General features: G+C 55.8%; 1 protein-coding gene across 1 annotated transcript in view; it reads left to right on the top strand.

Annotated features, from left to right (window-relative positions):
- The window catches only part of LOC135892872 (deleted in malignant brain tumors 1 protein-like), a 246,121-nt gene that overhangs the window by 134,738 nt on the left and 89,502 nt on the right, over nucleotides 1-21,881 (top strand). Inside the window, exons 17-24 of the mRNA XM_065420642.1 lie at nucleotides 378-577; nucleotides 7,133-7,387; nucleotides 7,562-7,821; nucleotides 8,185-8,350; nucleotides 9,044-9,159; nucleotides 9,277-9,520; nucleotides 9,683-10,116; nucleotides 16,753-16,907. Of these exons, the coding sequence (XP_065276714.1) occupies nucleotides 378-577; nucleotides 7,133-7,387; nucleotides 7,562-7,821; nucleotides 8,185-8,350; nucleotides 9,044-9,159; nucleotides 9,277-9,520; nucleotides 9,683-10,116; nucleotides 16,753-16,907 (1,830 nt within the window). The remainder of the gene's footprint in view (nucleotides 1-377; nucleotides 578-7,132; nucleotides 7,388-7,561; nucleotides 7,822-8,184; nucleotides 8,351-9,043; nucleotides 9,160-9,276; nucleotides 9,521-9,682; nucleotides 10,117-16,752; nucleotides 16,908-21,881) is intronic.

The raw sequence follows: 21,881 nt of genomic DNA, 5'->3' as shown, positions 1-21,881 counted from the left end.
GTCCAGAGTGAGTGGACTCCCTGAGGGGGCCCACGGCAGAGACAGACGTGCTAAGGCTCAGAGAGGTGCGGCTCCAGGAGGTGGAGGGGCCTGACCCCAAGAGAGAGTGGACCCCCGAGAAGGGCTGTCTCACTGAAAGGGGCACCCCCCACGGACCGCACAAGGCCAAGAGTGGGCACGATCTGTGAGTCTGTGACACCTGCACCTGTGCTGGCCAGCTGTGTTTGTGCCCATGGTCCCGGTGTGTGGGTGCCTCGTCCATATGGCCCTGCCCTGGGATTGGAGGGTCATTGTCACAAAGCACCCGCATATGCCCAGTGTCACAGGCTCCAGGGACTCTGAGCCCTGGTGGGTTTCTCTGTCCCCCTGCTTTGCAGGTCTCGTGCACCTGGAGGAGCTGACAACCTCAGGGACCCCATCGCCCGCCTCAGGGAGCAGCACACCCGACAGCAGCAGAGACCCCCCGCTTAGGATCCCGACAATGAGACTCCTGCTGGCGGAGCAGATGACGCTCTCTGAGAGCCGCCCCCAGGCTGAGCTATGGCAGGAGCAGGGGGATCCGGGCCCAGTCTGCAATGTGAGACCGCTGTCTGGGGCTGCCCTCAGAGATCATCCCTGAGACTGCTGCCTTCCCCTAGCGCTAGACAAGGGCTTCCTGAGGGCCAGAGAGAGCCACCCCTGAGGGTGTGTTGGGGTGGGGATGGGCCCACGCAGTATGGGGGACTGATCCTGGTGCTATCCCTGGCTCAGAGGGCTCTGGAGTGCAGGACTGTCTGTCCCCTCAGCCTTGGGCTTCCCTGCTACAATTCTGCTCATGTCCCTCAATCCGGACTCATAGCCCACGGCTATTCCAGCCCTGGGCTCCCGCCCATAGCTCTGACGATATCCCTCAATCCTGACCCACACCCTCCCCACTACACGAACGCTCTGGATTATTACCCTTACACAGACAGACAGATGGCCACAGATTCTGCACTGATACCCAGGCACACGGTCTGTTATCCATGTCCCAGCAGGCACCCCACTCCTGGCCACAGGGGGTACCCTTCCTTCTGTGTATTTCCCCCTTTTCCTCTTGTGACATTGCACTCCGTATGCTTTATAAAAACATACTTATGAATGTGAATATGATGTAACTGGAATATGCTTTATGCAAAAGGTCTCTTGTAAGGTATCATTACAAAGCTTATGAGCTACTCAGTGTGTTCATCCTATTTGTTTGCATGTATTATTTCTATGTCTGGAGTTAGGAGAATAAGATATAAACTTGTATTACTGATGTAAACATATTAAGTGGAAGCCATTAAGGGTGCTTCAGAATCAATGAACTGTAAATGGCTCTGTTTACATGCAAACCTTCCTGGGTACATGTCGGCCAGCCCTGGAAGAATGGAGGCTGGGGTCTCACAGGACATGTGACCATGTCACCTGATACTGGAATCCATCTTAAACCTGGTGATTTTCCATTTAGAAGGAGGGGTTGGGACCCAGAGAGACAAAGGATTCCCACCTTTGCCAAAGCTATAAAAGGGGGTGGAGCAGGACAAGGGAGGTCCCAGTCATGAGAAAACCCCTGTTTATGACCTAAGATGTCTGCTGGAACTAACAAGGACTGTACCACAGAAAGGATTGGGCCCAGATTAGGAAGGGTCTAGTCTGTGAAAGAAGCTTATTGGAACATCTCTGAGGGTGAGATATTACCTGTAATCTGTTTCTTAATGTATTAGGCTTAGACTTGTTTTATTTTGCTTGGTGACTTACTTTGTTCTGTCTGTTATTACTTGAAACCACTTAAATCACAATTTATGAGTTTACCCTGTATAAACTTTATACAAAGTAAAACAGATTTATTTGGGGTTTGGATCCCATTGGGAGCCGGGTATCTGGGTGCTGGAGGTAGGTAACCTGCTGAGCAGTTTTCACTTAAAGCCTGCAGCTTTGGGGGGGTGTTCCAGACCCTGAATCTGTGTTGCAACAGGTTTGTGTGTCTGGCTCAACAAGGCAGGGTTCTGGAGTCCCAAGCTGGCAGGGAAAACGGGCTGAGAGATCATTTCAGCACATCAGGTGACAGTCCCAAGGGGGTCTCTGTGACCGAACCCGTAACACCTCTGTTTTAGCATTTTATTAACCTAAGCGACCCAGTGCCTTTGGCGGGTTACTGATTTTCTGTGATGCCTAGCACCAGGTGCTAGAACTTATTTGGTGGTAGGGCATAGGAATATACAGAATTCTGCTAAGTTAAAAACATAGCGTTGGACCTATTTGAACAGATGGGGAAGTGAGGGTCTGACATGCTGTTGAACACCCCCCCAAAACCTAACAAATAAACCCTTCAAGACTAAAAATAATGCAGGCAGAAGTCCAGCAGCAGAGTGGAAGCTATCCAGTTTATTGCCTGAATGCAGCATGTACAGTTACCTGCCTCATGGTGGGGGTGGCATCTGCGTGCATTTGGTGCAAACCACTCATGGCCCTCAGAGACTGAGTACGGTCCCTTGAGACCAGACTGGCTGAACTGGCGGAGATAAGGGAGACAGAGAGGCACACAGAGGAGACTTTGAGGGACACAGTAGAATGGTCCCATCCCCAGTCTGACGCTCTGCTGTTGAGGAGGATGAAAGTCTCAGGGAAGAGGAACATCAAACTGGAGCAGAGGGAAACAATCCCATAGTTGGGACCCTCCTGCTAGATGATGTTAAGGTGTCCTTCTGCACTAAGATTACCGCTCTGGGGGTGGGGACCCCAGTTATTAGGAAGAGACAGGTAATAGTGATGGGGGATTCACTTATTAGAGATTATTAGAAATACAGATGCAGATGTGTTGGGTTTGAGATGATTGAGAGACCCGGATGGTGAATTGTCTGCTGGGTGCGAAGGTAGGGGATCTCTCAGGACATCCTGATAGACTTATGTGCAGCACTGGGGAGCAGCTGATGGTTGTAGTACATGTAACAGCAATTTTTTTTTAAGTATATCGGAAGCAGGAAGCCTGCCAAACAAACACTGCAACGACTGAACGATGTTAGGAACCATTAGGAAAGGGATTAATAATAAGACAGAAAATATCATAATGCCACTATAGAAATCCATGGTATGCCCACACCTTGAATACTGTGTGCCGTTCTAGTTGCCCCATCTCAAAAAAGATATATTAGAATTGGAAAAGGTACAGAGAAGGGCAACAAAAATGATTAGGGGCATGGAACAGCTTCCATATAAAGAGAGGTTAAAAAGGCTGGGACTGTTCAGCTTAGAAAAAAGACAGCCAAGGGGGGATATGATAAAGGTCTATAAAATCATGACTGGTGTGGAAAAAGTGAGTAAGGAATTGTTATTTACCCCTTTGCATAACACAAGTATCCAGGGGGTTACCCAATTAAGTTAATAGGCAGCAGGTTTAAAACAAGCAAAAGGAAATACTTCTTCACACAATGTACAGTCAACCTGTGGAACTCATTGCCAGGGGATGCTGTGAAGGCCAAAAGTATAAGGCCTGGTCTACACTTGGGGGAGGGGGTGATCGATCTAAGTTACGCAACTTCAGCTATGTGAATAACATAGCTGAAGTCAATGTACTTAGATCTAGTCACCGCGGTGTCTTCATTGCGGTGAGTCGATAGCTGACGCTCCCCCATGGACTCCGCCTGCGCTTCTCGCTTCAGTGGAGTACTGGAGTTGACGGGAGAGCGCTCGGCGGTCGATTTATCGGGTCTAGACCCGATAAATTGACCCCCACTGGATCGATCTCTGCCTGTCTATCCTGCGGGTAATGTAGACAAGCCCTAAGTGGGTTAAAAAAAGAATTAGATCAGTTCATGGAGGATAGGTCCATGGATGGCTATTGGCCAAGATGGTCCAGGATGCAACCCCATGCTCTGGGTTCCCTAAACTGCTGTCTTCCAGAAGCTGGGACTGGGGGGATGGACTGTGTGCACTGGCCCCAGCCTGCCTGCCCCAGCCTCTTGGCCTGAGAAGACCTGGAAGGGAACTGGAAGCAGGCAGGAGGGAGCCTGGGGGCGGAGCATGGGCGGGGCCATGCCAGGCTGTTTGGGGAGACAGAGCCTTCCCCTGCCTATGCTACCTGCCACCCATGGGCACATGGGAGGCCTTTTGAAGCTATGCCCTGGGGAGAAAAGCCCTCTGTCTGCTGATTACCTGCACCTGGAAACCCCAGATCCAAGACCCCTGAACTGTATAAAGGATGGACAAATCTAGCTGAGGCTGTTAGGAACTTGTGACCCCAGAAGCGACTCCTTGGTGGGTTTGAAGGACTAATTACCAGCCGGAGCCCACGCTGGAGTTGGGGTGATCTCAGGTAAGATTACTAAGCTGCGTGTAGGTTCTGTTATTATTTTGACATGTTTTCACTGTAATGCTTTTACCCTGTGAGTTAATGTGCTTGCTTAGAAAGACCTGGGTGCTAAGTAACACAGAAATACCAAAAGGGCAAGGGGGTGAGGTGGGGACCGGTTCACTCATAGGCTTGAATATGTCCTGATTTCATACTCTGGAATCCTGTCTGGAGTGATGTGCACTGAGTGCTGCACTTCAGGATGGCTATAAGGCATGCTGAGGGGGGTTGAGTGCAGTGAATAAGGGTCATAGTTTTTGTGGGTGCGTGGTGAAGCTATGGGTGTAGGAGGCAGCTGGGGGCAGTAAGAACCCGGATGTTGGGGAAAGTGGGTTGGAGGGGACATGGGGGCACAAGGGGAAGAGTTTTGGGACAAGGGCTGCAGGGGGGGGGCGAGCGCGGTAGTGCTCTGCCTGCATGGCGACGAGCGCCTGGATAGAGTCCGCTTGGCGCTCCATTATGCTAATCAGCCATTCCGTGCTTTGCCGCCGGTGCGTCGCGTTTTCCCGGCGGATCCTACTTTCGCTCTCCCTCCACTTCTGTGCCTTTCGTTTCTCGTTTACAGACTGCTGCATGACTTCATGCAGCATGTCTTTGCTTTTGTGTGGCCTCTTCCTGAGCCTTCTCAGTCTGTCGGCCAGTGATAAGAATGATGGCTGAGATCTCAAGGTTGCACCTATACAGGCAAAATGCAACACTTAACAGAGGCAGCATTGTACACACCAGACAGAGCAATGATTCTCCCACACTTAAGGAGGGCAATCACAAATACCCTACTTTGCCTGTCCCAAAACGAGCGCACATAACCCATGGAAGCCCCAGAAATGGTGAGTAAGCACAGGGTCCATGGGGAATGATTGTTTCATGGCTGTACTGTCCTCTGGGTTTCTGTGCCTTGGGGATTGCCAACAGCTGAAGAGGGGGCACCTACACTGAACACTGTCCCAACATTCTCCACAGGAGTTCGTCCTGGAAGATATCTCGCTGCTGAGGGTGACCAGGGAAGCAAGGGAGGGTCTTCTCCTACAGTGCGGCTTCCGCCCTGGCCCATACGCAGCTTGCCTGTGTGCAGCAATGGTCCCCCTGCCCCTCACAGCACAGTGGTGTGGAGACGTTAGCCTGACTGGGACAAGAACCACGCTGGCTCTCCCAATAAACCTGCGCAGGCGCATTGCCGACATTCTGGCTGAGACTTTTGAAGAGATCACTCATGCTGATTACCGCGATGTGATAGACCACATCAATGTGCTATTCTGCATCTAGGCATGCATGCAGCCCTTACCCTCCTCGCCCAAAGAGCCCGTACCTAAAAACTTCCTTCCCGAAAAGAAAGCCGCGGAACCTCCTCTGTTGCTTGTCCTTCCCCAAGCACCGGACGCTGTGACTGGCTGCCTTCCTCCTGGCTCAAGAAGAGCTCTTCGCTGCATGCATCTAGGGATTCCAGGGTGTCTACCCCCAACTCAGCACCATCGCTTGCGCTTTCCTCCTCCTCCTCCTCCTCCCCCCCTTGCTGCGCTGGGCTCAGAAGTGTCCATGGTAGTTGTTGCAGTGGAGGTGGGATCGCTCCCAAGTATCGCGTCCAGCTCTTTGTAGAATTTGCAGGTCACGGGGGCGATGTGACGGAGCACAGAGCAGGGCGGATTTGACCTGGGAATGTAGCCTGGGAGTTACATTGAGCTACCTGAGCCAGGAGGGGAGTTGGGAGAAGTGACACCTTCTGCCCGGGATACTGAACAAAGGAGAGGAGGAGCAGAGGGGAGGGGGGAGAGAGCTGCTGGAGGGTTTTGGGGAGTTCTTCAGTTTTGGGCTGGGAGGTGCAACGCAGGGAACCTCAAGCTGGGGTCTAAGCTCCCTGCGCTCCCCAAGAGGACTTGATTGAGGGGTCCTGGTTGTATCTACGAGCTCTGCTGTAGACTGTGTTCCTGTTATCCAATAAACCTTCCGCTTTACTGGCTGGCTGAGAGTCACGGTGAATCGCAGGAAGCCGGGGGTACAGGGCCCTGAGTCCCCCACACTCCGCGACAACTGTTGGCAGCGGTGGGATCTACTGCACCCCGTGGACGGCGCTTCCTGCAGTAAGTGACTGGGGAGCAGTAAAACGAAGGGGGATCGACGGGGACCAGGTGGGCTGAAGAATCAGAGAGAGACGGTTTCAGGGGGTGATTAACCCCTGGGAGTGTGTGACCAGTGAGAAGGACTTTTGCAGTAACAGGGTCCCCTGGGGGATTGCAGCGAGCGGTCCCAGGGCAGAGGAGTCTGCAGCTCGACCCCGGCAGAGAGGTGGTGACCTGAAGAAGGGCTGGCACACTAGGGGTCTCCCTGGAACGGTGGAAAGCGGAGATCACAGGCCGGCGAGTGGCCAGCAGGAGGATGTATGCTAAACACCTTAAGAGCGACCTGGTGGAGCTGTGCAGGCAGAGGGGGCTGCGCATTGGGAGGTCCACCAAAGAACAGCTAATTGCCCAGCTGGAGGAGAGGGATCGCTTGGATGAACTGAGCCCTGTCCCTGAGAGAAGCCGCCCGGCGGATGCAGCATGGGCACCGGGGCCTGACATGGCTGGGAGGAGTCAGACTGCTGCCGAGGCCATCCCGAGACCCTGCCTTCCTGTGCCTAGGGGAGGGGTTGGGGGAAGCCCAGCGAATACCGAGGGCACCCTGACCCCGGCAGCCAGCAGGGGATCGTCCCGGCGGAGCTCCCCGTCCCAGAAGCGGATGCGACTGGAATGTGACAGGGAGCTGAGACTGAAAGAGCTTGAGTTAAGGCAGCAAGAACTGAAGTAGGAGCGGGAAGAGAAGGAGAAACAACGTCAGCATGAGCGGGAAGAACAGGAAAAGCAGCGTCAGCATGAGGAGAACCAGCGTCAGCATGAGCTGGAACTGGCCAGGCTGAGGAGCAGCGAGCCCCCGGCTGCGGTGAGTGAGGGGGGACCCAAGACTGCAAAGAGCTTTGATAAGTGCTTCCTGGCCCCGCGTAAGGAGCGGGAGGACATTGATACCTTCCTGACGGCCTTTGAGAATACCTGCGAGCTGCTCCAGGTTGACCCTGCAGACAGGCTCCAGTTTCTCATTCCCTCACTGGACCCCACAGCCAGGGAGGTGTACAGCCGACTGAAAGGGGCGGAGACAGGGGACTATGAACTGTTCAAAAAGGCCCTGCTCCGCGAGTTTGGGCTGACCCCTGAGATGTACCGGACAAGGTTCCGGAGTCAGCGTAAAACCCGTGAGGTCACATACCTACAACTAGCCAACCGGGTGCAGGGGTATGCCCGCAAGTGGACAGCTGAGGCCCAAACTAAAGAGGACCTGCTTGACCTAGTCATACTGGAGCACGTGTATGAGCAGTGCCCATCCGAGCTGAGGCAATGGTTGATGGACCAAAAGCCAGAGAACCCGCAGCATGCAGGCCAGTTGGCCGACGAGTTTGTGAACAGTTGGGCAGGGGATAACCGGGAGGAGTCCCAAAGGAACAGGCCCGCCACAACGCAGAGAGAGAGTCATCATGGGACCTCCCAGCGAGGAAATATGGAGAACCCCCACCAAAGGGGAACATCCAGCGTCAGGTCCATCCGACCCGCTCGAGGGGACCCACGGGACATGGGCTGCTATCACTGTGGCCAGAGAGGCCACATACGGGACCAGTGCCCCAGGCTCAGGGACAAACTGAGCAGACAGAACCCACAGAGGGTTGACTGGGTAGAGGCCCAGCCGGGCGAGAGGCAGCATTCCCAGGGAAGGGGGGCTGGCAGCATACCACCTGCTAAGGAGGGAGGAGAGCTCCAGGCCAGCTCCTCTGGGGGGCTGGATGCTCCAGACTCAGGGTTTTCGGTTTACAGGGTGGGCGCGGGGCTATCCCTCCGCAGAGAGTGCCTTGTTCCCCTGGAGGTGGATGGGAGGAAGGTCAATGGATACTGGGATACGGGCACAGAGGTGACGTTGGCCCGGCCCGAGGTGGTGGCCCCAGATCGGGTGGTGCCCGACACCTACCTGACCCTGACGGGGGTGGGTGGGACCCCATTCAAGGTGCCTGTGGTGAGGGTACACCTGAAGTGGGGGGCCAAGGAGGGCCCCAAGGATGTGGGGGTGCACCACCATTTGCCCACTGAGGTGTTGATGGGGGGGGACCTGGAGGACTGTCCAAGCGACCCTCCGGGTGCCCTGGTCATGACCCGTAGTCAGAGCCGGCGAGGGGCACTGCACCCTGACCTTGGGGAGGGTACCTTGCCCGAGGCACAGGACCCTAACCCGGTGGGGAGGGAATGCCCAGGGACACAGCTCAGGGGGGCTACGGCCTCAGACCCAGCCAGCGAGAGAGAGCAGGTACCCAGCCCTGTCCCAGCTGCTGAGTTCCAGGCCGAGTTGCAGAGGGATCCCTCCTTGCAGAAGATAAGGGACCTGGCGGACCTCAGGGCGGTACAGACCATGGGGAGAGGCTGCCAGGATAGCTTCCTGTGGGAGAAGGGGTTCCTGTACCGAGAATGGGCTCCCCCAGGGGAAGTGGAGTCGTGGGGGATCAGGAGGCAGCTGGTGGTTCCCCAGAAGTTTCGCCACAAGCTATTGTACCTGGCCCATGACATCCCTCTCGCAGGGCACCAGGGAATCCGGCGCACCAGGCAGAGGCTGCTACAGAACTTTTACTGGCCTGGGGTCTTTACCAACGTCCGACAGTACTGCCAATCCTGTGACTCCTGCCAGAGGGTGGGGAAGGCCCGGGACAAGGGGAAAGCAGCGTTGAGGCCTTTACCCATCATAGAGGAGCCTTTCCAGAAGGTGGCTATGGACATAGTGGGACCTCTCAGCAAGACGACCCGGTCAGGGAAGAAATACATTCTGGTGGTGGTAGATTTCGCCACCCACTACCCCGAGGCAGTGCCCTTATCGTCCATCGAAGCGGACACTGTGGCAGATGCGTTGCTGACCATTTTCAGCCGAGTGGGGTTTCCCAAGGAAGTCTTAACGGACCAAGGGTCCAACTTCATGCCGGCCCTACTCCGGTGCTTGTGGGAGAAATGCGGGGTCCGGCACAACTGGGCCTCAGCGTATCACCCCCAATCCAACGGGCTGGTGGAGAGGTTCAACGGGACACTAAAGATGATGCTAAAAACATTTATGAACCAGCACCCGCAGGACTGGGACAAGTACTTACCTCACCTGCTGTTCGCGTACCGGGAGGTACCCCAGGAGTCTACCGGGTTTTCGCCTTTCGAACTGTTATATGGAAGGCGGGTAAGGGGGCCCCTGGACCTGATGAGAGACGAATGGGAGGGGAAGGCCACTCCCGATGGAGAGTCGGTGGTGGAGTATGTCCTGACCTTCCGGGAACAACTTGCCGAGCTCATGGGCCTGGCCAGGGAGAATTTGGCCCAAGCCCAGAGGAAGCAGAAGGTCTGGTATGACCGCACAGCACGGGCCTGCGCCTTCGCCACCGGGGATCAGGTGATGGTCCCCATCCCCATGAGGAAGAACAAACTCCAGGCCGCATGGGAAGGGCCCTTCAAGGTTGTCAAGCAACTAAATGAGGTAAACTATGTGGTGGAGCTGTCGAACCGGGCGCACCACCGCTGGGTGTACCATGTGAACATGATGAAACCATATTATGACAGGGGGAATGTGGTGTTGGCCGTGTGTGGGCACTGGGAGGAGCAGGGCGGTGGCCCTTTAGTAGATCTATTCCCTGGGACAAGAGCTGGTTTCCCCCTGGAAACAATTCCCCTCTCGGATTCCCTGACCCCGGCCCAGCAAGCTGAGATCAGAGGGGTGCTGCATCTGTACCGACGGCTGTTTTCCAACCAGCCTGGACGCACTAATCTGACTGTCCACCGGGTGCAGACAGGATCGCACCCGCCTATAAAATGCTCCCCCTTCTGAGTCACAGGGAAAACTGCTCAGGACCTGGAAAGAGAGGTCAATGACATGCTCGCTTTGGGGGTGATCCAGCCGTCCTCCAGTCCTTGGGCCTTGCCGGTGGTGCTGGTCCCCAAAAAGGACGGGTCGATCCGGTTCTGTGTGGACTATCGGAAGCTCAATGCCATCACTGTAGCCGATGCCTACCCCATGCCCAGGCCTGACGAGCTCCTAGACAAGCTGGGAGGCGCTCGGTACCTGACCACCATGGATCTTACAAAGGGCTACTGGCAAGTGCCGCTGGATGCAGATGCCAGGCTGAAATCGGCCTTTATCACCCCTCTGGGGCTCTATGAGTTCCTGACCCTGCCTTTCGGCCTCAAGGGAGCACCAGCCACCTTCCAGCGCCTGGTGGATCAGCTACTGAGGGGGATGGAGAGTTTTGCCGTGGCATATATTGACGACATCTGCGTCTTTAGCCAGACCTGGGAGGACCATGTGTCCCAGGTTAAACAAGTGCTGGACCGACTCCAGGAGGCTGGGCTGACCGTAAAAGCTGAGAAGTGCAAGGTGGGGATGGTTGAAGTATCCTACCTAGGTCACCGGGTGGGGAGCGGCTGCCTAAAGCCAGAACCAGCCAAAGTGGAGGTGATCAGAGACTGGCCTGCCCCCCGAACCAAAAAGCAGGTCCAAGCCTTTATTGGGATGGCGGGGTACTATCGAAGGTTCGTGCCCCACTTTAGCGCCATAGCCGCCCCCATCACTGAGCTGTGCAAGAAGGGGAAGCCAGACAAGGTGGTCTGGACCGAGGAGTGCCAGGAGGCTCTCCGGGCGCTGAAGGAGGCTCTGGTCAGCGGCCCAGTTCTGGCAAACCCAGACTTTGACAAGCCCTTTATGGTGTTCACCGATGCCTCAGACATGGGACTGGGGGCGGTGTTAATGCAGGAGGATGAAAAGGGGGAGAGACACCCGATCGTGTACCTGAGCAAGAAGTTGCTACCCCGGGAGCAGAACTACGCGTCCATCGAGAAGGAATGCCTGGCCATGGTGTGGGCCCTCAAGAAACTAGAGCCATATCTCTTTGGGCGACACTTCACTGTGCACACCGACCACTCTCCCCTGGCCTGGCTGCACCAGATGAAAGGAGCCAATGCCAAGCTCCTGAGGTGGAGCCTGCTCCTGCAGGATTATGACATGGACATGGTCCATGTGAAGGGAAGTGACAACCTGATAGCGGATGCGTTGTCCCAGAGAGGGGGCCCTGAACTTCCCCAGGTCACTGGTCAGAGTGACCCCGCTCAGTTCAGTCTAGAAGGGGGGAGAGATGTGACGGAGCAGGGAGCAGGGCGGATTTGACCTGGGAATGTAGCCTGGGAGTTACATTGAGCTACCTGAGCTGTAACCTGAGCCAGGAGGGGGGTTGGGAGAAATGACACCTTCTGCCCGGGATACTGAACAAAGGAGAGGAGGAGCAGAGGGGAGGGGGGAGAGAGCTGCTGGAGGGTTTTGGGGAGTTCTTCAGTTTTGGGCTGGGAGGTGCAACGCTGGGAACCCCAAGCTGGGGTCTAAGCTCCCTGCGCTCCCCAAGAGGACTTGATTGAGGGGTCCTGGTTGTATCTACGAGCTCTGCTGTAGACTGTGTTCCTGTTATCCAATAAACCTTCCGCTTTACTGGCTGGCTGAGAGTCACGGTGAATCGCAGGAAGCCGGGGGTACAGGGCCCTGAGTCCCCCACACTCCGTGACAGCGGGGGCAGCACCGGAGCGGCCATTTGCCTCGCGGGCCTTGCGGTAGGCATTCCGCAGCTCCTTTACTTTAACCTGACACTGCACCGCATCCTGGTCATGGCACCTGTCCATCATGGCCTTTGATATGGGCCCGAAGGTATCGTAATTCCTACAGCTGGTGCGCAGCTGGGACTGGACAGCTTCCTCCCCTGAAACACTGATGAGGTCCAGCACCTCGCCATTGCTCCATACTAGGGATCGCCTGGCACGTGGAGGCATGGTCTCCTGGAAAGATGCACTGAGAGCACTCCACGCCTGGCTGAGCAAACAGGAAGGGGATTTTCAAAATTCCCATAGAATTTAAAGGGTGGGTCTGGCGGTTAGTCACCTGAGGACAGGGCAGCAAAGTTCAAAAGTGATGACCAGCATGGCTAGAACAGGCATTGTGGGACACTTCCGGAGGCCAATCAGAGCCAATCAGAGCACATTAGGTGTCCACACTGGTGCCGCGGCACTCCAGCGAGAGCACAACAAACGTTATTCCTCTCGGGGAGGTGGAGTACCAGGAGCGCTCCAGCCGCGGAGTCAGAGCGCTCTACATGCCTTGTTAGTGTGGATGGGGAGTGAGGTAGAGCACTCTTGGCGGCTTTATTGTGCTATAACGCGCAGGTGTAGCCAAGGCCTGAGGCTTCTTAGAATCAAACACATTGAGATATAAGTACACAGCCAATATTCATAACTTCAGCTACAAAAATGATACACACATACAGATAGCATAATCATAACCAGAAAACTACAACCTTTCCATAGACACCTCCCTTGGCCTCCTCTGTACAAGACCTGGTGCAACCATAGGACACTGGTTGCAACAATGATCTATATGGTCACAGTTCATGTCAATAACGTCACCATGGGACTCTGCAGTCCAGCCCCCCCCAACCCCTCCCTCAGAGCTCCTGACACCCAGAGTTGCTCTCACGCACTCCCCCAGAGGTGGAGGCACTCTGCCTTCTAATGTAACCCAGTCGGGGACAGCGCGGGTGGAAAGCCAGGAGCACGGGCCTAGCAAAGGGATTTCCTAACTTCAGTTATTTCACTCTTCCAAAGCACTAGAGAGTTACAGACGCCTGATGATGTCTGATCTCACCCCGTCCATGAGTCTAAGGTTTGGCCCAGCTGGGCTGAATCCCTCCAGCCTTCTCCTAGAGCCCACCCTTCCTGCTTGTGGCAATGGACAGAGAAACCCTCTTAAATGCAGCCTCTGTCCATTCTGCCCCATTCTCCACTAGAATGCTTGTCCTGTCTCCTCTCTGGACTCCTGTGTAGAGCACATTGCTCTGCTGGGCTGGTAGCTGCGAGACCTTCACAGTTGGTGGCCCTAGGGTTGCAACTTCATGACTTCTCTGAGATTGTCCTTCAAGGAGGTGTCAAGCCCCTTTCCTGGCAGGGCAGCTGACGGCCCTACACCACCAGGGCCTTGCTAGGGCGAGGTCGGACCAGAGCTCAGCTCGTAACACCAAGTGGAGACACTAATCCAGCATGGAGGCAACAAGACAGAACAGATTGACCCTAATGTTTCCCACTCTGCCACAGGCCTCACTAAATGCCCCGCTCTAGCTCCGACAGCGGCTACTGGACTGGGTGCAGAAGTCACTGGGTGCAATTGTCTGGCCTGGGAGTGGCAGGGGCCAGACTGGGTGATAGGATCAGTTCCTGCTGACCTCTACGTCGAGGGATCTGTGCCGTGCACATGTCAGCGGTTCAGGAAGGGCTGGTACATAGCCAAAGGGAGGAGAGAGGCCGGGATGAACTCTCCCCTGATGTGAATCGTGGGCAGCCCCGTCGCAGGTGGGGAGCTGAACCATTGATACTGGGGTGCATCTGGTCCATGGGGAAGGAGCTTGCCAATCCCGAGTGCAGAGAAGGGACAGGCTCCAGCCATCACCACAAGAGGCAGTGAGACATGGTGGAGAGTCCTGCCCGCAGGCCCACATCAGTGCTCAGTCCCCCTTCTCCCAAAGTGATACCTAGGGTTTGCGGGGATCGCTGAGTGGCTCTGGGGCTAGAGAGGGCGGCTGTGCTGCCAGCACTGATGGGGTTAATGCTGTGGGTCCCAGTTCAGCCAGGCACAGCCCTGACTCCCTGTGTCATCTCTGGGTTATGACTAATATAGCTCTTCCTTCTTCTGCAGCCCCTGTGTCTCTCTGTCTCCACTGGGGCTCAGGACAGCCTGATTCAGCACTTGCTGCAGCTGCCCTCACCTGACCCCCAGCTGAGACACGGGAGCCAGCTGGTTTGCAGGGACCGAGGGTGCTGAGGTTTCCAGCACCTCCCTGTGGATTCACAGGGACTGGGACCGGCTCAGTGATTCTGAACCAGGTGACTCCAGGGCAGACTAGGCCAGAGAAGGGAAGGGGGGTTATTTAGACTGTTTCAAATTCTTTGGGCTGGTTTAACCCTATATAACTCCAACACTGAATGTACATTGGGGAGAAAAGACCTCTCTGTTAAAGATGCTGAGTCCGCTTCCCTGCAATGTCAGCCCGAGCTCTCAAGTTCACCCTCCCTCTGACAGCCCTCACGGATCCTCCTCTGGGAGCTCTCACCCAGCCCTGGGAGATCCCCAAGGGCTCCTCCCACATGGCTGAGGGAAGCAGCACGGCCACTCCTGTGGGCTGTAAACTGAAACTCCAGCTGGAATAATCCTTTTGTGCCGCCATTGCACTCTGGGATCTTTACATGGGACAGAGGAGCTGCCGGAGCAGAGCAGACCAGAGTCCCATCCTGCCCAGGCTCCTCTCTATTGCTGGGGCAGAACCAGCTGCATCAGAGGAAGATGCAGGAAGCCAAGCCCCAGGGAGACTCTAGGGTTGCCAGGTGTCTAGTTCTCAACCAGAAAGCCCAGTCAAAAAAGGACCCTGGCAGCTCCGGTCAGCACCACTGACCGGGCTGTTAGAAGTCTGGTCGGCAGTGCAGCAGGACAAGGCAGGCTCCCTTCCTGCAGTGGCTCCGCATGGCTCCCGGAAGCAGTGGGATGTTCCCCCTCCAGCTCCTATGCGTAGGGGCGCCAGGGGGCTCTGCACGCTGCCTCCGCCGCAAGCGCTGGCCCTGCAGCTCCCATTGGCTGGGAACTGTGGCCAATGGGAGCTGCAGGGGTGGCACCTGCAGACAGAGCAGCGCGCAGAGCTGCCTGGCTGTGCCTCCGCTTAGGAGCTGGGGGGGACGACATGCTACTGCTTCCGGGAGCTGCTTGAGGTAAGCGCCACCTGAAGACTGCACCCTGACCCCCCCCATGCCCCAACCCTCTGCCCCAGCCCTGATCCCCCTCCCACCCTCTGAACCCCTCAGTCCCAGCCCGGAGCACCCTTCTGCACTCCAAACCCCTCATCCCCAGTCCCAGCCCTATTCCAGAGCCCACACCTCCAGCCAAAGCCCTCACACCCCGCTGCACCCCAACCCCCTGCCCCAGCCTAGAGCCACCTTCTGCACTCTGAACCCCTCATCCACAGCCCCGTCCCACATCAGAGCCCGCACACCTAGCCGGAGCCCTGATCCCCCCCCTGCTCCCCAACCTTCAGCCTGGTGAAAATGAGCGAGTGAGTGAGGGTGGGGAGAATAAGCGACAGAGGGGGGATGGAGTGAGTGGGGGTGGGGCCTCGGGGAAGGGGAGGGGCAGGGGTGGGGCCTCAGAGGAGGGGAGGGCAGGGCGTGGGGCAAGAGTGTTTGGTTTTGTGCGAGTAGAAAGTTGGCAACCCTAGGAGAGTCTCCTCCTGCCCCATCAGTAAGAGCTCAGCTCCTGCACTGGAGGGGGGTATCGGAGCCCCCCAAACTCGGAGTTATTTTTAATGTTCACAGTTGTGACTCTGGGTGTTCTTGTTATTCAGACAAACACCCAGCCCCACTGTGAGCCCTCCCCAGCACTGGCCCAGTGCTGCCTTGTGGCAATGAGTTCCCCAGGCCCATAGTACTGTGGGGAGGGATTTCCTGGGGTCAGCATGGATTTTCCCTTCCCCTGGTTCCTGCCCCGTGAGAAGCACCTGATCTCCCATTTCTGTCCCAGTCGATGCTGTGGGTCCCTCTGTCCCATCCCCCATATTCCTCCTCCCTACAGTAACAACCCCACCGAGGAGCTTTCCCTCCCCCCCCTCAGCTCTAACCATCCTAACCCCCTGGCTCTGACCCCTCAGCTCTGCTGGAGACTTTTGCAGGTGGGAGCTCGGCACTGGGGCGTGGGGGGGAGAGAGGTGTCTCCAGGGGTCTGAATTTTTCACCCCCCTTGAGTGATGTAGCTGGGTCGACCTAAGCTTTAGGTGTAGATCAAGCCAAGCCTCAGCCTTGTTCAACTGGAGTAAGGGCGTCCACACAGCCCTCAGCGTCGCTTTAACTGCATGGGCTGATCCTCGCCCCGCAGTCAAACCCGTGCACCTGTCCTGTGTCCACCAGGCCTCCGTGGATCAGTTCTGCTGATTCCCTGTGAACCAGCTCCAGGAACAGTCCCCTCCGCCCCATGTGTCCCAGAACCAGCTGTGTCAAGAGGGGTTTGTTTGCTCAGCAAGTTTCGGGGACACGTATTTCACAATCCAATGATATAAATAAAGCCACAGTGCAGGGTATGAGGGTCACTTCTCTTCCCTGGGCTCAGTTGCACACACCCATTGGGTCACTTCAGGGAGGTGCGGAGGGAGGGGTCTCTGCAGTGAGAGGCCTGTCACACTCCCTGCCCCCTTGGGTCCCTGCCCCCTTGGGTGCCTGTCCCATCTCCACAGCCTCCCAGCCTGTGACCATCACACGGAGCTCAGACTGCCACTCTCACAAGGACGATCGCCTGCCCTAACGGCTGGCCACGCTGCCCCACAAGGCGTGTGCTATGAACATGGGGCTTCCCGGGTGCCTCCTGCTCCCAGCGGAACACCCCCTTGGCTGGAGCTCGGCTGCCTGCGCTGGAGCCGGGAAGACAAAGATCCCCATCCTCCTGGTCTGGCTTTGGGGTGAGTGGCCTTTTCCCTTTGCTCTGGCTTTGAATGGCCCTGGGGGCACCCTGCGATTCTCCAGCCCCACCCATCAGACACGGCATAGCTGTGTCCTGGGAGCCAGGACTTCTGGGGTCTATTCCTGCCTTGGGAAGGGGAGTGGGGTCTAGTGGTTAGAGCGGGGGAGGGGGGGCTGGGAGCCTGGACTTCTGGGGTCTATTGCTGCCTTGGGAAGGGGAGTGGAGTCTAGCAGTTAGAGTAGGGGGTACCAGGATCTATCTATATGTACGATTTTACAATACACTTAATTTAACTTTTGTTAAGTTTAAAAGAGTAAAAAGAAACTGGCATGTCTCTGAATCCTGGAGGTGTTTCCCAGCCACCCTCGGCCGGTCTCTTTAGGAACACGGGACACAGGGCTGGAAGGGCATGTTATAGAATCCCAGTCACACACTTATCAAGCGCCATCTTCACGTGAGTTAGCGCATTCACCCCTCACCCATTAGGAGGCTGTTCCGGAACCTTCTTCTCATTTCCAGCCTAACGTGACTCCTGGACAGTTTATCCCCATTTTTTCTTGGGCCAACACTGTCCTTTGGCTTCAGTAGCTCTTCTCCCTCCCCGGCGTTCCCCCGATGGATTCATACAGAGCAATCAGATCCCTGCTCAGCCTCTGCTGTGCCAGCTAAACCAGCCAAGCTCTTCCAGGCTCCTCTCATATAACGATCCTCCATCCCCCAACCACCCTAGCAGCCCTTCTCTGCACCTGGTCCCGTCTGAATCCATCTGTCCTGTGTGCAGGTGACCAGAACTGCACACAGGATTCCCTGAATGACCTAACTCCTGTCCTGCTCTTACCGTGTTTGTTCTGTGTTTGAGGCTCCATTTCTTAACTAAACTATTAAATATATTAAATATTTTTAAATATTAACTATTATTTATTATGCAAACACAAGAATTCATGTTATGGCAGCACTGTAGGCCGAGCTCAAGGCCCTGTGGTGCTGGGCTCTGCACTGACAGGGCGACAGGCAGTCTCTGCGCTCAAGAGCTCAGTCTAAATGGAGAGGATAGAGAGGGGTATAGGGACACAGAGAGGGGATGTGATAGCAGCTGTTGGGAACGGAGCCCTGGTCTCATCTCTCCCAGCCCGGTGCCCTTCAGCACTGCCGCTGTGCTTGGTGCTGTACAGCACAACCAGAGACAGACATTGCCCTGCTGGGCTCACAGTCAGCCATGAACTGTGCTGTCCCCAGACACAGCCCTTCTCAGACTCAGGCCGACACTGACAGAACCTGGAGAACAAAGACAAGTTAACATTACAAATCTCAGCTCCCTCTCAGCATCCACCAGCATTTCCAGAGGGCCAGCAATCCACTTTGTAAGCCCAAATAGAGAGACGATGGCTCTGTCGCTGGACACTGAAAGAAGAGCTCATCACTGAGAAAGTTTGCAGATGACACAGTTGGGGGAGTATAAATAATGAAGAGGACAGGTTGAGAGATCTGGATGCTTGGTAAACTGGGTGCAAGCAAACAATATACATTTTACTACAGCGACATGCAAATTTATAAATCTAGGGACCAAGAACATGGGCCATACTTACATGGTGAACTCTCTCCTGGGACGCAGTGCCCCTGAAGAAGATTTGGGGGTCACAGTGGATAATCAGCTGAACACAAGCTCCCAGTGAGACACTGTGGCCAAAAGAGCTGCTGTGATCCTGTGATGCACAAACAGGGGAATCTCTAGTAGGAGCAGATAGTTTATTTTACCTCCTCATTTGGCACTGGTGTGATCAATGCTGGAATCCTGTGTTCAGTTCTGGTGTCCCCAGTTCAAGAAAGATGTTGATGAGTTGGAGAGGGCTCAGAGAAGAGCCATGAGAGTGAGTAAAGGACTAGGAAACCTACTTAATCTGTTTAACTTAACAAAGAGAAAGTTAAGGGGTGACTTCATCACAATCTGTAAGTATCTACACGGGCCCGGGGAACAAGTATTTCATAATGGGCTCTTCAATCTAGCAGAGAAAGGGGGAACAGGATCCAATGGCTGGAGTTGAAGCTAGACAAATTCAGGCTGGAATGAGGCATTTACCAAGGATCGTGGTGGATTCTTCATCATTTTTGACAACTTTTAACTCAAGATTGGATGTTTTTCTAAACATTCTAGGAGTTATTTCAGGGCAGGTCTCTGGCCTGTGCTATACAGGACTCAAGAGTAGATGATCACAGTGGTCCCTTTTGACCTAGGAATCTATGAATCTGTAAACCCCTGAGTCAGACTGAAACGTTCTATCATCCTATGAGACTGTGCTGGGTGTGCGGGGCTGGGGCAGGTTTGTGGAGCCCCTGGAATCTCACAAAGCTGCAGAAACACTTTGCATTCAAAATTTCTCCCTTGATCTGAGAGCAGCACTGCTGGGGTCCCGAGTCTGGTGAAGAATTCGTTCACTAGAATGACCGTATTACATTGATTCACTGTGTACTTATTAGCCTCAGTGAAATCCAAACCGATTATCAGCTCACCCACGATCCTGGCTTCTTGCTCAAATTCCAGTGCTCCTATTTTCAAACACAATTTCCCCCATTTTTGGAAGGACACGCACTCCCCAGTCATGTCTACACAGTTCACAAGCCAGCTGCGGGGGTGTGAATTGCAGAGTGCACCAAAGAGCTGCATTCGGACTGACCTGTGTGGACGCTGCTGGTGCGAACTGACGGTTCCCAATTTGAGTTAACGCCCTGTGAAAGAGGACTAGGGTAACTATGGTAACAACCTCTCCGTACACTGGGCCAGCAGGGGGAGTTCACACGTTGTAACTGCCCTCCCATACACACACGCTGGGGAGGCAGGGGACGGTCATGGACTGTAACTATCCTGGTACCCTCCCCCCCACACACACTGGGGAGAGCGTTAGGCCTGGCCAGACCTGGGGGGAGCAGGGTGTCATGCTCCTGTCCCAGGTGTGGTCTGGCTACAGAATTTGCTCATCCACCCCGACTGTGTTCATCGTTAGATCCTTTAATGCCCTGCCAGGTATGGCTGAGGTTCGGCTTCATAAGGGATGTTACACACAGCACCATCCAGTGGCTGAGCAGAGCGCTACAGGTTAACATCCCAGTCCATCTCCCCCATTAAGTTCCATGTTCCTGCCATTTATTCACACTGTCATGCTGGCTGTGAAGTTCAGGACGGATCAGTCTGTCCAGTGTCTCTGAACCACCCTGGGCTCCTAACTGCAAAATGCCATCGTGTAGCAGCTTGGCCATCTGGCGGCCGCTAGTTACAATGACTGACTGGGGTTGTTCTGGACTCCTTGAGACGTCATCTTCTCATTCAGCATCCGCCGTCTGTTGGGTTTGCTCTGTGGATGGTTTCTGTTGAACTCCCCCCAGTCGGTCTCGGCCACTGTGATCTGGGTGCTGAATTCTTTTCCTTGATGACAGCTGGAGCTGTCTATCCTTTTTCTCCATCCAATTTGAGGTGAACATGGTCACTGGGTTCCAGACCCGGCAAGTCTCAAACTGAGTTATTGCTCTTGTAAACATGTCTGTCGTGAAGAGGCTGGCTGCCCTCACTGGCACTGGGTGGATTGTTTGGCTGCCCCCTCCCCATGACAGGAGAGACGGGAGGGGTCAAGGAGCAGTTGGGATCCTGGGACTGAGAGGGCCTCTGGCCAATCACAGAACTCCAGACTAGGGCCAATAGATAGTAGCCAGTGCCCCAAGTCAGTCTGATTGGGAACCCAGCTCAGGTCCCAGCCTCCATGCATCCTGGGGAAGGAGACAGCGAGAGCAGCCCCCGGGGAGGAGCTGGGGCAGAGCCAAGGGGAGAAAAGCCATGTGAGACTGTGGGTGGGGCTGACTAAAGACCCAGCCACATATGTGGGAGCTGGTGAGTGGGGCAGGGCTGGAGTAAGCAAGGGGGCAGGGCTGGGGCCAGCAAGTGGGACGAGGGTCAGTAAGGGGACGGGGCCAGGGATGGTGAGGGGCGGGGCCAGGGACATTGAGAGGGTGGGGCCAGAAAGGGGGAGGGGTAAGGGTCGATGAGAGGCCGGGGCAGGGCCAAGGGTGAGAGTTGGTGAGGGGGACAGGGCGAGAGTCCGTGGGGGGCCTGGCCAGGGTTGGTGAGGGGGTGGGGTCAGAGTTGGTCGGAGGGCAGGGCGATGGTCAGTGAGGCAGGCAGGGTGAGTGTCAGTGTGAGGGGACAGGGACAGGGTCACTGCGGGGAGTGGAGTCAGGGTCAGCTAGGGAGGTGGGGCTGGGGTCAGTGATGGGAGTGGGGCCAGTGACTGTGGCCATGAACAGTGCGGGGACAGGACCAGGATTGCTGAGGGGGGTGGGTCACAGGTCACCCTCCTCACTGGCCCCACTCCCTGCCCCCTCCGGCCCCTCATCAACCCTCACCCTGCCCCCTTACTGGCCTCACCCTCTCAATGTCCCTGCCTCCGCCCCTCACTGACCTGCGATGGTCAGTGAGGCAGGCAGGGTGAGTGTCAGTGTGAGGGGACAGGGACAGGGTCACTCAGGGGAGTGGAGTCAGGGTCAGCTAGGGGGGCAGGGCGAGAGTCCGTGGGGGGGGCCAGGCCAGGGTCAGTGAGGAGGGCAGGGTGAGGGTTGGTGAGGGGAGTGGGGCCTGTGAATGGGGTAAGTGCTGGCGAGTGGGGTGAGAGGCAGTGGGGCGGCAGGGCCAGGATCAGTCAGGAGGCGGGGTGAGGAGTGGTGAGTGGGGCGAGGTTCAATGAGGAGGGTGGGGGGTGGGATGAGGTTTTCTGAGGGGGTGGGATGAGGGTTGGTGAGGGGGCAGGGCCATGCTGTGACATGGTGACATGGTGACAGGCCCAGCCTGGCAGAACTGACGGAACCCAGCAGCAGAGACAGGGGCTGCAGGGGGAACCTGAGGGGTCAGGACCTCACTGTGAGGGAGCAGGAGACAGGCAGAGACCCAGCGAGGGGAATGAGTGGGCAGCAGGGAGGGCCCAGAAACGGC

The sequence above is a fragment of the Emys orbicularis genome, chromosome 21, assembly GCF_028017835.1.
Source record: "Emys orbicularis isolate rEmyOrb1 chromosome 21, rEmyOrb1.hap1, whole genome shotgun sequence".
NCBI lineage: Eukaryota > Metazoa > Chordata > Testudines > Emydidae > Emys > Emys orbicularis.
Note: the sequence above shows the minus strand (reverse complement) of the source record. Positions and strands in the feature narration are given on the sequence as shown.